At 38.8% G+C, this 15,515-nt stretch overlaps 1 protein-coding gene across 2 annotated transcripts in view; it reads left to right on the forward strand.

Annotated features, from left to right (window-relative positions):
- Nucleotides 1-15,515, forward strand: part of GRAMD2B (GRAM domain containing 2B) — a 42,197-nt gene that overhangs the window by 17,974 nt on the left and 8,708 nt on the right. For both annotated transcript variants that reach the window (XM_009469193.2, XM_087742478.1), the window contains exons 2-9: nucleotides 5,035-5,157; nucleotides 6,895-6,982; nucleotides 7,294-7,360; nucleotides 8,338-8,441; nucleotides 12,504-12,599; nucleotides 13,630-13,701; nucleotides 13,822-13,902; nucleotides 14,587-14,698. In XM_009469193.2, coding sequence (XP_009467468.1) covers nucleotides 5,035-5,157; nucleotides 6,895-6,982; nucleotides 7,294-7,360; nucleotides 8,338-8,441; nucleotides 12,504-12,599; nucleotides 13,630-13,701; nucleotides 13,822-13,902; nucleotides 14,587-14,698 — 743 coding nt within the window. The remainder of the gene's footprint in view (nucleotides 1-5,034; nucleotides 5,158-6,894; nucleotides 6,983-7,293; nucleotides 7,361-8,337; nucleotides 8,442-12,503; nucleotides 12,600-13,629; nucleotides 13,702-13,821; nucleotides 13,903-14,586; nucleotides 14,699-15,515) is intronic.

A 15,515-nucleotide genomic window follows, 5' to 3' on the forward strand; every position in this document is an offset into this window, starting at 1 on the left:
GGTCTTTTGCTTCACATTTTTTTCAGAAATGTCTGTCGAGACAATTTGTGTCGTGTGCTGGAATTGGCCATGCCTATGTTCACATAAATAGTTGTTAGTCACCCTGCTGAGACTCCCATGAAAACTGCATCATGGGAATCTTGTGGAGTTGAGTGAAGATACATATGAGAGGGCTTTTGCTTTTTGAAGTGGATATCTGAAACGGAAACTCTTGAAAAGACAAGAGAGCTAAATGGCTTATGTTCCTGTTCTAGTGTTAACTTAATAAAATATCTTGTTATAGTGTCTCATGTTTCAGAGCACAGGGAATTCTTCTGTGGTTTGTTTTTTTTTTTTTTTTTCTCTGGAACTTGATAGCAGTCTGGTTTTGATTAGACAGGGAATACAGCCAGTTAATAATAGATGGTATTTAAAGCAGAGAATTTACATACTTGCTAATGACGTCTGTGGTGTCACAGTGATCTTGATGATGTCCAAGTGGTAAGGTAGTGTGAAACTTGATCTGGTTATTAAGTGAAATGTCTATTCAGTTGAGGAAAAAACCTGACTTACTCTGTCCTTAACAGTGTTGGAGAGGTTTCTGTTCAGTATTAACTAAAAAATTCCATTCATCCTTTTAATAAAGGTATAGCAACACAGATATACAAAATGAGTAATTGTGTTCCAAGATATAGCTGTGAAATAGAACACAGTAAATATTTCTGAAATTAATTACCTTGATACATAAAATAAGATTCATAATTAACAAGTCTTTACAGTTGGGTTGGTTGCTCTTTCACTGCTAGCTGACATCGAGATTCCACCTTGCCTGCAGACCTGTTTCATCCTAGAAATGCATAGAGAAGCGCCTGGTGTATATGCATGTGTGCGCATCCATACGCATATGATATTCAGTTAATGTGCACCTGTATAACTTTGCCTCCATTATGCCGCGTTTGACTGTGATATCATGAGAAGAGAATTAGCCTGCTCCTTGAACAACCTGAGGTAGTTAAATCTCAGTCTGGTTCATATGTATTCATATTAACAAACTGACCCTTTCCCTTATGCAGGGTTTCACATCTCTGCTCCTTCATTAATGCTTTGCAGCTCTCCATATTTGGTATAAATACATCTGCTAGCTGTATATCTGTCATACAAATTACATAAGAAATGCCATACCTCAGAATCAGCTCCTCCACTTTTCAGCCTTAAGTACAGGCTGTGCACTAAGTATATGGAATTATACAAATACCAAATGCATACATTATGGCTATCCTTAACATCTATTATAGCAGCTATTAAGCATCTCTCTGCTCCTTTGTGATTAGGGCAGCTGTAACTCATTTTCTGTCTGTTTTGGTAGTTTTGGACTCTTGATGATAGTTGATATTTGGCTTTCCATTTGCACAGTAAAAGTGATACTTGGTCATAGCGTTATTCTGAGGCATGTCCTTTTAGGAGATGTATTTTTCACCCGTAAACAGTGCTGTGTGCCACATAACACTGAAGCATGGCTGTAGAGCTACTGGAGGCATCTTGTCTCTGAGTGACCAGACTTTGTAGAAACACACAACATCTAAATCCTCGACTTGAGCACTGTTGTTAGTTTATCTAGTACAGAGACCACTCTAATATGCTATGAAGAGGACAGCAAGAGAGTTTACAATGGAAAAGGTGTTTTCTAAAGTCCAAGGGTGAAATAATTCAACTGCGTAAGGTATGAAAGCAAGCTTCTCAGATAAAGCACTCCGGATTCTGATTACACATCCAAAAAAGGTTTGTTCAGACTGGTGTGGCATAGAAAAGATGTTTAGTGGAATGATGGGACATACCTTCTGAAAGAAGATTTAGGACTTAAGATATTAGGCCTAGCAAAAGGAAGGCTGAGGTGATTGCTCCCTCAGGGTGTGATAGGTCAAGGAAAGTCTGTGCTGAGGAGGAGGCCTCTGGCCTGCGGCATGCTTAGAAGGGTGTCCTTTCAAGCACTAGTAGACAACTTCTTTCTTTCTTTCTTTTAGCTGATATTTTAAATAGGTTTGGTAGTAGTACCAAATACATGATATATTGTGTGTATTTGAAAAATGTTTATTTTCATATCAGCAAAGTCCTGATGTCACAAAGTTTACGTGCTTTGCCCTGATATTTGCAAATACAGTGCACTTATATGCAACTGTTGCTAACAGTTGTAGTGAGCATCACTTTGTTTCTTAAGTGCACTTGATCTAATTTTTTTTTCATGGTTTGTTGACTTTCGTGCTCTTTTTACAAAGCATTTACGACTCCTTACTCACACATGAAAATGTCAGGAGTGCTTTAATTTGCTTGTGACTTGATGAACAATATTGTACTGGTTTTAGGTCATACCTGTGATATTTCCTTCTCCAGAAGGTCAGCTAAGATTCTTCTGATACTTTAAAGACACCTACTAGGAACTTAGCTGCTGTGTGGAGCTATAGTTTTCAGAAGCGTAAGGACAAATCCTTATGTAGTTTTTTATTATGTGAAGGGGGCATATGGGAGGTAGGGTAAAGGATAGACGTAGCAAGACCACATCAGCTAGTAAGAATACACCCAATTGCTACTGTCAGTGGCATGTGTTACATGGGTGAGTCTCCTCATGGCTGACATGTTTTGGGGGAAACTTTTGCTGTGTTTGGGTACATTCTCCCTGTTCTCAGCTGCAGAAGACGATCCCGGAGAGGTGGCCAGACTGGCATGAGACAACTCAGCATTTCCACACGCAGCAGTCAGCAGGTTTAACGTGTTGAGATGCTGTAGCTCTCCACTGTCTGAAAGCAGCTAGAGGGAATGACTTCAGACAGTAGCGGTTCAGGAATAGTAGTGGTTAATAGGGAAGACAAACAGGATAGAACAAGTTCATATGTTTAACTGTAAAGTAGGGATTAATTTATGGGTGAGGGAAAAGGGAATAAGAGTGGTAACTAAATAAAGCGTTTAAGAGCAACAAAGCACCTAACCATGCTGGCAGGTGTAAGTGAACACTAAAACCTGTGTTATAAGTATTTTTGAAACAAACTTGTAGTACAGAAGCGTGGGTGTGATACAGGCTGCTTTATATCAGTCAATAGCATTGCCATGTAAGAAAAGGAGGCTGCCCAAGGCAATGATGGACACCAGTCGAGCTCCAGGCTCAAGCAACTGCATCTTTAAAATGCTGCTGTGTTATGTAGTCTTATTCACTTGGGAGTTTCCATGCTGCGCTGTTCTTTTGACATGCAGGTGTGATTGAACCTGACAATTTTGCCTCACTCTGTTCCTCATCCCATTCATGTCTGCTATTCTCTGGCCTCCCTTGAAGCCCAAGAATTTGGGTAACAGAAAAATAACAGATAGGAATGTGACTAAGACATTTGCAGGATTTGCAGACTTGTGGAATACAAGCTCCCCTATGCTTGCAGGGAGCACCTTGGGTTAGCAGTTCTCTCTGCTTAAAATCTCAAACAGCATAAAACTGCTTATTTGGGTTTTTCAGGCAAAAGATTGGGTTCCACTTAAATCTTTTGAATTGCCCATTTAATTCTAGTTTATATTGGCCAAAAATAAAAGCTGGTGCCTAGTGGTGAGGCAGGGCTGATCCAACAGTGAAGCAATGGGGAAACAATTGTTTTTTTCCTCATTGACTTTATTAGTGCTGTAACCCTTTCAAGTATACACTAAGTGTGACTTAGGAAGTGTCAGTTCGGTACCCCTGTGGTGGGGAGTGGTAAGGGTTGGGGAAGGATTTGATAGGGGAATAGTTGCGGTATGTAAATATAAGACCCCTTGAGAACAAGTCCCTGCACCAGTAAGGCAAACTTCATGGCTTTTGTCCTGTGACATAAGCTCTAGTTTAGCTGCAAAGTAAGATACCACCTCATTAGATCTCGATTAAGATGTTGTGAGGTGTATCTTCTGATCTTATTCACCAAAGTGTAATCAAAGCAATGGATCTTTTTATGCCCTTCCTAAAAGAAAATGGAGATTAAATTAGTCTGGGGACCTCTGTCAGCAAAACTTTTGTCTTAGTAGAAGAAACTGTTTATTGTCAAGACAACCTCACATGACGGCAGCGGCTATGTTGTTGCCATAAAATTGCAGAAATAAAACATTATAATGGAAAGCTTCTGTAAATGGGGTCATTCAGGCCAGGCATTAAATTAACAGGCAACATAATTTCTCTTTCTTCTTTAATGCTAAGAGCATCCTGTAGTCTTTCTCAGTCTTTAGTCTTCCGAAGGAGGGTGTTTGTATATATTTATCATGTCTTATTTTAAAGTATTGTCATTCTTCAGACCCTGCTGTTAATGACAGCTCTTTTCTCTAAATCTTCTGAGTTAACATTTTATTAGAAAATTATGAAAAGGGAAACCAGGGAAAGGCTCCGATGGCACATCTCTTAGCTCTCAGGCTCTACTTCCTTAACATATATTTCTGATGCAGTGGCATGTGCTGTGAAAGGGCAATGCACTGTGGTGGCAGTGCTGCTTTTGTAAAATAAAACCAGCACTTTTGATACTTTGAGAGGACCCTTTATCGTGAAAATCCTGCAGGTGGACTTTCACAGAAGAGGTAAGTGAGAGGCAAAATAGGACCCAGCTTCCTCTTGCAATATTGAGCCACAAAGAATCTGCTAAGCACTAGGTACTGTCATGCAGGATGTTTGTCTCCCAACTTGCCAATCAAATTAATTTCCATTAGTCACACGGTCTGAGTACTGAATATGGAATGCATTTTTCCTAAACGAGACATTCTCTTTGGAACGGAAGCTAGAGCTACAAATTTTATGAGCACTGAAATATCCACGGCAGTATTTCAATTTTCCTCTTTTCATTACTGAAATTCCAATACTGGAGCTCAGAATAGTGTTCAGATGTATAATACTGTAAAGTCAGTAGATGAGGACTTTTCAGGACCTTAATATAAAAGATATGTCATAATTTTATTCTTTAATATGTGCTGTATTGTCAACATGTTGCAGTGGCATTTGACATTGGTATGAATCCTGCAATACACATTTCTATCTCTTTTTTTATTTTTTTTTTCCCTCTGCAGTTCAGATGGAGAAAATGGAACAGATGAAAAAAGAAAGGCAGGAAAATCACCTACTGTGTTGCTGCAGACCCCTACAAGTGAAATGGAATATTTTGATGACCGGAAAAAAGCTGATACTGCTAGGTAATGTCAGAAATGCTGTCAGTTTTCTTCTAGTCAGATAATCAGAATGGTTACAACCTATTCAAGAAGCTACACTGAGTAGCAAGTTTTATCAGACATACCAGTTGTGGGTTAGCTTGCACACTACGCAAGGAAACAGGAATCAGAGCCACCTTCCAGGGGTTGCTCTGTTACCCACCACAAGCAGTCACAATAATGAGAATTTAGACTTTGGGACCGGCTTAGCTTCCCTGTTCTAGGAAAAATACATTGCCCTGTTTGGTGCCACTGCTAGTTACATCCCTTTCACAGTCAATTTGACAGGCAGTCAAATGAGCTGCAGTTTGAGTCCTGGGCTGTTCCCAGAACACTTTTGTGCTGGAATATTGATTGTCCGTGGTAAAGCTATGACAAAAGTTTTAATTTTGGACTCTGTGCTGTATATTGCATCAGATTATTGTAATGTCTCTGCAAAAACAGTCATTCTTCCTTTGTTGGAGAACAGGAACGAATGCATTTGAAACTCTTGTAAAAAAAAGCTAAATAATAATAATTTTTTTTTGGTAAACTTTCCTTCCAGTCTCACCTCTCACATACCATGTAATTGACTGTGTGCTGGTGAGGGGTTGGCATAAGTTTTTTGTAAGGCTCACTATTCATTTCAGTTTGACCTGTACTTTACGTGGGCACACAAATACACAAACACATGTATTTTAGAGTTTTCTTTTGTGAGGGACCACCTAAGATATGCAGCCAGCCCCCCTGCTATCTAAATCAGTTCTGCTGTACAATCTCTTTCCTAAATCCAGCTATATCTCCATTACATCTGGGGGTTCTCATCCCCTCACTCTTACAGTTTTTACTGGAAATCCTGAACCTCTCAGGTTTAGGAAAGTAAAGATGACTTATTGTGCAGGATAAGGTGCAGTAATGGAACGTTTTGTAACACCTTTCTTTCCCCATTGAATCTTTAGCACAACATGTTCTTCAGGACATTTAATATAGGAGTCCTGTGTTGTGTTTTTCCCTCTGTTCTTCAGTCTGCATCTGAAGGCCTCTAAAAAAGAGCTACCTTATTTTTATAGCCTGTTGATATGGTTTTGTTCTGTGCTAAACAGCTCTCAGGGATAATGTTCTTCTCTTCCTGATTTATGAAACACTTATCCCACCTCTGTTTTTGTTTTTCTGAACAGTCCATGCCATTAATTTCTCCTCTATAAAACAAACAGAACTTATTTTCCCAGCCATCCGCAGAGACTTTCCTCTGTACTTGTTCTGCTCTAGAGTTATTGGGTTTTTGGTTGGTTTTCTTTTTCCAGTATGAATGGCTAGAGCTGTACAGGTGCAGCTTGCTATGCAACTGGCACTCACAATTCCCTTTCATCTCCTCGAGGATTGCTGTCTATCTTAACGATTTCACTACACCACACTACACTACACTACACAGTTCATAGCCATCCTCTGACTTGTGCACCTATGTTTCCTCTCTGTTGCACTTTGCAAATGATCTCACATTTTGTAGTACAAGTTCATAGCTTTCGGTACACTACCCTGCACTCTCGGCTACTAAGTTCAGTGAGGGCTGGAATGGTTTAAGAATAAGATGTGCTCCTCTTTATTGCTGCATAATCCTTGATGAATCAGATAATAGTTATTAAAGGATTAATATGTTTCATGGAAAAGCATGTCCTGTTGATAACTTACCAAGACTAATGAACTGAGGCCAAGCTTATATGGGATATCTTGTTTAATCTTCAGGACAAAGAGCAGCACAGATAGTCCACTCCTGACAGTGGATATCAAGAGTGACTCCAAGATTGAAAGGAAAAAACATGCCTCGAATCAGGTAAGGCAGAGGAAGGACTTGTTTGTTTGTATGTAATGAGTAAATACATTACTACCATGAGAGCCCCCATCGTTAGCAATATTGTAGTTCATGGTTGTATAAGGACATAGATTCCTTTTTCATCTGTGTGTTAGAGTCTGCGTAAAGCAGGATACAGACTTAATAGCCACATAGCAAAAATGAGGATTTATTGTAAAACAAGTGGGCAAAATGAGAAGGTATTGGGAGGACAGGAAGTGGAATGGGTCACTTGTTTGTAAGAATCTCTAATAAGGTATGTGTCTCTGGGTGTGGGGCTTTTTGTTTTTTAGCTGAAGGCAAATGCACACTTTCATAAGCTGTTTCTAGATGTTCCCATTGATGAGCCACTGAAACAAAGTAAGTATTAACCCACTTGTCATTGCTGGCTGTGGGTCTAAGATAATGTTGTTACCCACCAACTGTGCTGATGTACAAGAGGGGCTACTTAAATTTTAAAAACCTTGAACTCCAGCTGCCTAGAGCTACAAGGCCTTCATCTGCATGCAGTGGGTGTTTTTGTTGTAATCTTGCAAAATTTGACTCTTCAAATGTTGGGCATCTTTGGGAATTGTAGCCTGCTTTGCACTTCTTAGCAGAGTAACCTAGTGCAACATTTTTTTGCTACTGAAGCTACCTTACTAAAGGCACTACTTAATTGAGACAGCACTGGTCAAGCGACTAGCTTGAGCTTTTGCTGTTGATGATGCTTTAAGATTTAAAAACACTGGTAGGAGAAGGACTTAAAATGTTTAAAGATTCTGCTGTTTTCTGCGGTAATTACAAGTGAATTCTGCATAGATACTTATAACAAATGTTTCTTGAAAAGAATACAAGGAAAGCAGTTCATGAGTGGGAAATGGTTTGCTCAGTGGCTGTGAAGTAAAAGCAGTATTATTTTACGTATGTTGTACCTCTGTTGGTCGTCTAGTCCGGACAGCTGCTATAGGGCTAAAAGTTTAAAGCTGAAACCTTTCATTAACCTCCTTACATTTACGTAATATAGTCACCTGAAAGCTAGTCAAAAAGTTTATAGGAAGCTAGGTGGTACTCTCTCAGAAAGGATTCTTGGCTTCTGGGAGCCAGTTGCGTGTTACTATTTATTTCAGTCTTTGTCCTTCATATATTTTGAGTCTAAACTTAGGCCTGGGAAATCTTCTGAGCTTGTCAGTATTAGTTAAACTTATTGAATAGTTCAAGGTTTGAGAATGTTTATCAAAAGGTATAAACCTAAACATATTATGGCTTTGAAAAGAGAGCAAAACAAAAGCCAAACTGGTAATAGTTGGCTTGCATTGTGGTTACATTAAAGATTATAGAGTATCTATTTGTTTCAGGTTTTACCTGTGCTCTGCAGAAAGAAATTCTGTACCAAGGAAAGTTATTCCTTTCTGAAAACTGGATTTGCTTCCATTCCAAGGTTTTTGGTAAAGACACTAAGGTTAGTAAAATCTTTACATATAGAACAGTAACGCTATTCCTTAACAGTTTATTCATCACCAGAAGTTCACAGTATTATGCAAGGCTAGAGTACTAATACTTCTAAGTATTACTGAATACAATCACTGTTCAGAAGCGATGCCTGAAAGTCACTCTAGAACTGGAACACTATTATTATTACAGATCTAGTCTCTCTCTTAAGGACTTCCTGTGTGAAAAAAATAGATGAAAGGAAAGGATCTGACATGCAACGGTGAGGGCATTGCCAAGCCCATGTAGCACACACTGTACAAAAATGTCTCTCTTGGGGTTAGTATGGAAGAAAGGAGGAGAAGGGAAGGCTGAAAGGAAGACTGTAGCTGGGGAACTGGAGGGAAGGATCAAGCATATTAAGACAATTAAAGAGGAAGAACTAAAAATGGCTTCTGAGTTGAGTGGCAGAGGTCTTCTAGCACTCCTTCTGTTCTGCGTAAACAGAGAACAGGGAAAGAAAAAACAGTTTGCTAGGTTTTTACTTGTGAGCCTAGTATGAAGAGCAAAAATGCAACATCAGGAAGATCCTAATTTACAAGATCATCATTTATTCTTCCTTCGTGCAGATATGACCCACCTAAGGCTTGGGCCCCCTGTCATGAAAAAAAAAAGATAAAAATAAAGCCTTTCCAAAAAGAATTGTCTTCTGGTTCTGTTGATTCAGAGCTTTTGGAGTGGTTTTCTTTGTTTACATAAACTCTGCTTTGTTTTTGAGCTTTTATTGGAAAACAGCTCAATTTGCTGCGAGTATTTCTTTGGCTTCTTTCTTGAGTACTTTCTTAAACAAAGTTCCTGGTTAGATCCAGACCTTTTGTCAGTGAATTGGGTGCTGAAACCAGTTTAGGAGGTGGCAGTATCTCATTTCTCTGCTGTCACCCATTTTGATAGAACACCATCTATCTTCGAAATGGCTTTTAAGAAGGTGGAATAGATTTTAAAAATGCTTAAAATTATTAACAACACATTGTTCATAGTGACCTTATGGGTTATTGTGTTTTACTGCTTGGCCCAAGGAACTGTTATTGTTGATTCCTAGTTAATCTAGTTAATGGATTTTATTAGTCATAGGCAGTACATTAATGTGGATGGTGTGTATGTCGGTGAAAGCCATGTGGCACAAACAAGGAAATCAAAATTAACAAATGATTGGGTACTATCATTCATAATTAATAACAGCTATCTTGGCAGTTAGTTTCATTAAAATTGAAGCTGCTGTACTATCAGTCTCCTGTTCATCATGAATAAATGTGACTACTTCAAACTGTGGGACAGCTTTCTAAATTCAAGCTAAGATAAATGTATACAAAAATCTAGTAGAAATCTACCAAGTAGACGAGAAAGACCTGGGAAAACCAATGCAGAATGATAATGATGTAATACTAGGAAATTACCTTTGTCAACAGTGTTTTAAATGCAGGAATATATACATATTTATGTATACGATGAAAAGGGCAAACATATTACAAGATAGGGTAGAATGGACAGTATTTGTAAATGTGGCTATAGTGATAGTCCAAATTATTCAATTCTGGGTAATTGTTTTCAGAAAACATTGCAGGGAAAATGAAGAATGAAGGGGATAGGCCTGATCATTTATTTCCAGCTGTCTTCCCCTACCCCTGCAACACACACTTAAAGCTTTGTTCAGTCACATACAGCAGGCACAAGCTTTTAGGAATACCATCATCAAAAAAGCAGGTAAATCAGGGATATAATGAAAAATAACGTATTGGGAGGAGGAGGAGGAAATCAAGCTTAACAGGAGGAGGAACCTTCTTAGCAGTCAGATGCACTGACAAAGTTTCCAAGACACAAAACCTGTATTGCTTACAACTTGTAAAACAGTTTAAGCTTAGTGATAAAGTGTTTTATTGTGAGAAGTAGCAGGTCTACACATTCTAATAAATTTTTGAATGTTAATTCTTCTACCTGCAGATTTTTATTTTTTTTTTATTGAAAGCTTTGGTGGGGGGAATAGCCATGCAAGTCAGGAGATTTCAATCTGCAGTGTAAACATTGTGCATATTCAAAAACAAAAGATTGCTTCTGCAGGATTGAATAGGCTTTGAAAGACACCACTGTCTGTCCAGGTAGTTCTGTTTTGGCTATATATATTGGCCTTGAGTCTTTCCTAGAGCTAAGCATTATCTTATGCGTTTTAGTTGCTTTCCAAGTTCCCTGCAGGTAGACTTTGTTTCCTGAAATAATTATTACTCCAGATAGAAATAAAGTACTTTGCAGTGATTTTACCATTATAATCTAATGCTGGGGTAACAGTGCAGTAAGCAAATGCTTAATCCCACTTAAGTACACTTTAGTCTTGATTACAGTAATGTTATCCATCAAAATAGCATGCAGTAGAATGCCATTAACATCTCTGATTTAAGGTTCTTTGAGGTGAACTGAGCCAATCAGAAAACTTCTAAGCTGCTTTTTTATCATTACCGTTAGCTGGATTTCTGCTGAAAAATCTTCTGGTTTGGTTTTGTTTTGGTTTGTCATTTGTTTGAGTTTTTTTTAAAAAAGTGATGCAGATTCTGTTCTGACTACCTGAGCATTCTGGGTTTTTCCCATCAAACACGCATCGTAGCTGCTCCTTTCTCCCCGCTCCCAGAAAAAAGCTGTTTTGAAAAGTGTTGCAAAACTTTGTGGAACGATACAATATCCAGTTAAAGCAGAAAAGGTATAGTGGAGGACCTGTTTAATTACCCGTTTTCGAAAGACCTGGCTTCTGAAGCAGGACAAATAGAGCTGACATGTTTAAAAAAGTCAATAGAACAAATAATGACCAGATTTACAGATTCTTAGACCCAGGCCTGGGACTAAGAATAATTAAAATTATATGCTTTGTGTTGGGTTGGTTTGGGTTTTTTCTGCTAGCACACTTTTTTAACAAAACTAAGTACCAACTAAAGAGTGAGTTTCTAGCCGCTTAGATGACAAGCAGATACTTGACTAGCCATGCTTAAACAGTGGCTGGCAATCATGTACCCGAACTAAGGTACACAGATACATTTTTTTGTTACCTGAAACAATTTTTCATTTCATGACTTTGTGTTGCTGTTCTGAACAAAAGTTAACAAGGTTTTATGAAACTGTGCACAGAGTAGTTTCATTCTCCTTCTGCATTGACGTGTTTTTAATTCAGTGCTATGATCACTCATTGAACAATCCTTGGACACTTTTAATCTTGCTTCCAAATTTCTCAGGTAGTTGTGACAGTGTGTGCCAAAGGAATTTTTAACAGGAGCTGTATACTAATCATGTGTATCCAGGGTTATTATATTTGCCTGACTCACTAAGCTCTAGGCTTTTCAACTGAAAGTCAAACCACGTATTCGGTCCTTTGTAATACTGGGTTTACAAGAGCACATACAGAATGTCTGAAGTGAAATACTCTGAAACTTAGCAGGCATTAAGCTAATGGGGTTGGATGTAAACACAAAGCAGGAAGGAAAATTGAGAACTTCTCAATGTAAATGTAGACAGTCTGGATGGCACACACAGGAATCAGTTTAAGTAAGTCAGTGGGTGTGTGGGTATTGGATCTTTCAACGTTACTGAAGGATGAGCTGCTTACTGAGCTACTTGTTGCAGACTAAAGGATCTGTACGTGGTGAGAAGACTTTTATGTTCATTCTTCAACAACCCTCTCTTGTCTGATGTGTTCTGAAATGTTTTGTTTCTAAACAAAGAAGCCTAGCTTTAAGGCTGGTTTGTTGTGCAGATCTACAGTGAGCTAAGCCTGTCGTCTTGTAAGAGCCGTAAGGGATCAGGAAAGGAAGACACAAACAAAAGCCTGGATTGGCATCTGATAAAAATAGAAGTAAAAATATTTAAGAAATAGTAATAATCTGAAACCATACCTGTTCATATGAAATATTAGTAATCAGAGACATAGTGGAGATATCTTTAAGTGAAGAGTGTTGAAGGTCTGGCTTATCACAGTTGGTAGGCTGGCTCCTTTGAAAGAGCATGCAGATTCGTATGTGTGTATTGGGACTCTAACACTACATTGATCTTGTTTCAGATTAGCATACCTGTGCTCTCAGTGACACTTTTGAAGAAAACCAAAACTGCCCTTCTTGTGCCAAATGCTCTGATCATAGCAACAGTCACAGACAGGGTAAGTACTGGTAGAGGGCAAAGCTGTTGCGCTCTGCCTGCTTTCTTTTTCATTTGTTTCTACTTTTTTTTTGTCCCTACTTGTTGGCAGTAATGTGAGGGATTCTTGAAGGTGCCCAGTGGCCATTTAAACAGCTATAGGAATTGGTTGCATGTGGCCATTTAGATTTAGGACCTTGGAGGATCTGGCTTCTTAGGGGATGATTCTAGCTTCTTCTGCCTCCTCTCTTGTGACAGGCAAGGACCATTTTTATTCTTCCTACTAACTCCATCTTTTTCCTTTGGGTCAGCAGTAAACAAAGCTATGTAGAACTTGGTGAGAAAATAAGAAATGGAATCTCTGGTTGCCACCTGTTCTCTGTAATCTGTCATTCCCTGTTCTCAGGACTGCTGTGTAGTAGCATGGGGGGAACTGAAGCAGTGGGTCAGGAAGTGCACGCGCAGATGGTTAACTGCCTTGTTGGCAGCTCTGACAGTATTTTTTCATTTACTTGGGTCTCTTACCTGACGAGAAGTACCATAGATGCACAAAATACAGTTGCTTACAGTGATACTCAGGAATAGTAGTTGCATCAATAAGTTGAAGATGTGATTATCCTGAATAGTAGTTGCATCAATAAGTTGAAGATGTGATTATCCTAAGAGCAGCTTTAGAACCAGCCCATTTTCATTGCACAAATATTTTGTGGGTGCAGGAGACCATACAAAAAATGAGTTGTGGTTTTGTTTTGTTTTTTTTTTTAAAGGGGTCAGTAAAACATAGTATGCAAAGTCTTTATAAAAGAAAGAACAGATTTGGACTATGCTTGGGTTCCTGTAGCAGAACATGGTAACTTTCATGTGCCTGTTCTGTGTTCCTTGTGATTAACCTCAGGTCATAGGCTTAGAAGGAATGGAGGTTTTGCCTGCTATGTGAAAGTGCTTGAAAATAGTCACTTGATCAGCAAAACCATGTATCAGTTTTATTTAGATAAAAGGAAGCTTGTACGGTATGCCTTTTCTCAAACAGTTTTGCAACTTTTGTTTTTCAGTACATGTTTGTCTCCTTACTCTCCAGAGATACCACCTACAAGCTATTAAAATCTATCTGTAGGCATCTTGAGGTAAGTACTAATGGGAGTGAAGATGGTATGTAGCTTTGTGTTCATTATTACTGCTTTCCTGCTTTTAAATGCTAGGAAGTTTCGGAGCATGTTCCTTGTTAACACCGCTGCTTTTTTCAGGATACAAGCATGGGTAACAGTTCAAATCCCTCTTCTGCAGAAAACAGCTTCAGGGCTGATCGTCCTACAACTCTGCCCTTGGTAAGTGGCTTAGATGTTTGTTCTTTTGTGGCATGGCATCTTTCATTGCAAGTACAATGTCTGAAGAAAGGAAACTGAAGGAAATCATGATATCTGTTTCTAAAACTTTCATGAGTTTTTTAACATTAGGAAGCAGTGGGAATGATTGGCATAGGTGTAATTTGATCTGTTCACATGCAGTATATATACATGCATATGCTTTGGATATATTCCAAGGTCTGTATGCTCTACATACCTCTCTTTAGCAGTCAGGTTTCACAGCACTCTGCACTGACTTAAAGTAGCTTCTTCCCCTGCCCTGAAGAGTTTTTGAAGTGTTTCTAGTTGCAATTCTTCCTCTGTGAGGCAATTCAGACATCTGAAAGAGCTGTATAGCCACATGTGATGACCAGAGTCTAATTCTAGTAATGCCTGTCCTGGATTTCTCAGTTTGTCTAACTTAACAGTCGCTTTCTTTTGCACACAGACTTAATCACTTAAATGAAGGCAGGGGAACGAGACTTGAATTCTGGTGGTCATACTTTGCTGACTTGATCTCAACATCTTGATATCAGAGATTGTTCCTGGTTAAACAGTTTTAAATCTGTAATTGTTGGTTCAGTTTCTAGAGGAAGGTCAGAGGAAATAAGGTTATTTAGATTTAGAACAGGGCTGAGACTTCTTGTGACTCTTTCTGCCCGTCAGGATTTCAATGAAGACTATTCTGATCTGGATGGAATAGTGCAGCAGCGGAGACAAGAGATGGAAGAGTCCAGCAGCACAGGTTCACAGACCCCAGAGCTGGAATGCTTCCAAGGTGAGTGGGATCGTGAGGCCCAAGAAAATGAGAATGGCTTAGCTCTCAGTTTTGCTTCTGTAATCCCCTTCTGATGTGGAATCTACATTCTGCACAGTCCTGGAGAATTACATAGTTTTTAAGGTCTTCCTCAACGCCACAATAGCTGCATTTCCATTATTATACCCCTTTGCAATCCAGACTCGGGCCATGACTTGGTCAGCAGCAGATCTGATTTGTCACTACGGCCTCCAGCTGCTTATCCATCTACTATCTGCTCCCCACATCCCCCATCAGTTATGCTAGCAGAGATACAAAGTAGGAGATGTTCCTCCTTAAAAAAAAAAGAAAAGCGAACAAACAGACAAACAAAACCCCCTATTCTAAAGTAGTTTAAGTCACAGTGTAACTTATTCTAATCTATACAAATAATGTTCTGTACCATGGTGGCTTTTGGTCATCAAAAAAGTTATTTTTGACATGTGGTTTTGTGGTTTTGTTTTTTAAACCCTCATTCTTTGCAGTTACTAAGACACTTGAAGATACTGTCCAAAGTTGTTCTTTCTTAGCGCTACTGTTTGTAGTCTCATATGCCTCAAGTTCTTCACCTAATTAGCAGGAATGCTGTGTAGAAACTCACTGCATAGAAGTTCATAAGTACAGCAGAACTTGTTTTATGTAGCACATGCTGAATGTTATTAGCAAAACTTGGGGTATTATTCTGCTGTACAATTAATATATATTAACATATTAATGCGTTGTTATGCTGTTGTTACTCCAGGTTCCATCTTGACTATAAAAGTATTTGTATAATAAGAAACTTTTACCATTACTTTTA

Source organism: Nipponia nippon, unplaced genomic scaffold (assembly GCF_047370975.1).
Source record: "Nipponia nippon isolate SJK-2023a ecotype South Korea unplaced genomic scaffold, ASM4737097v1 scaffold_8, whole genome shotgun sequence".
Taxonomy (NCBI): domain Eukaryota; kingdom Metazoa; phylum Chordata; class Aves; order Pelecaniformes; family Threskiornithidae; genus Nipponia; species Nipponia nippon.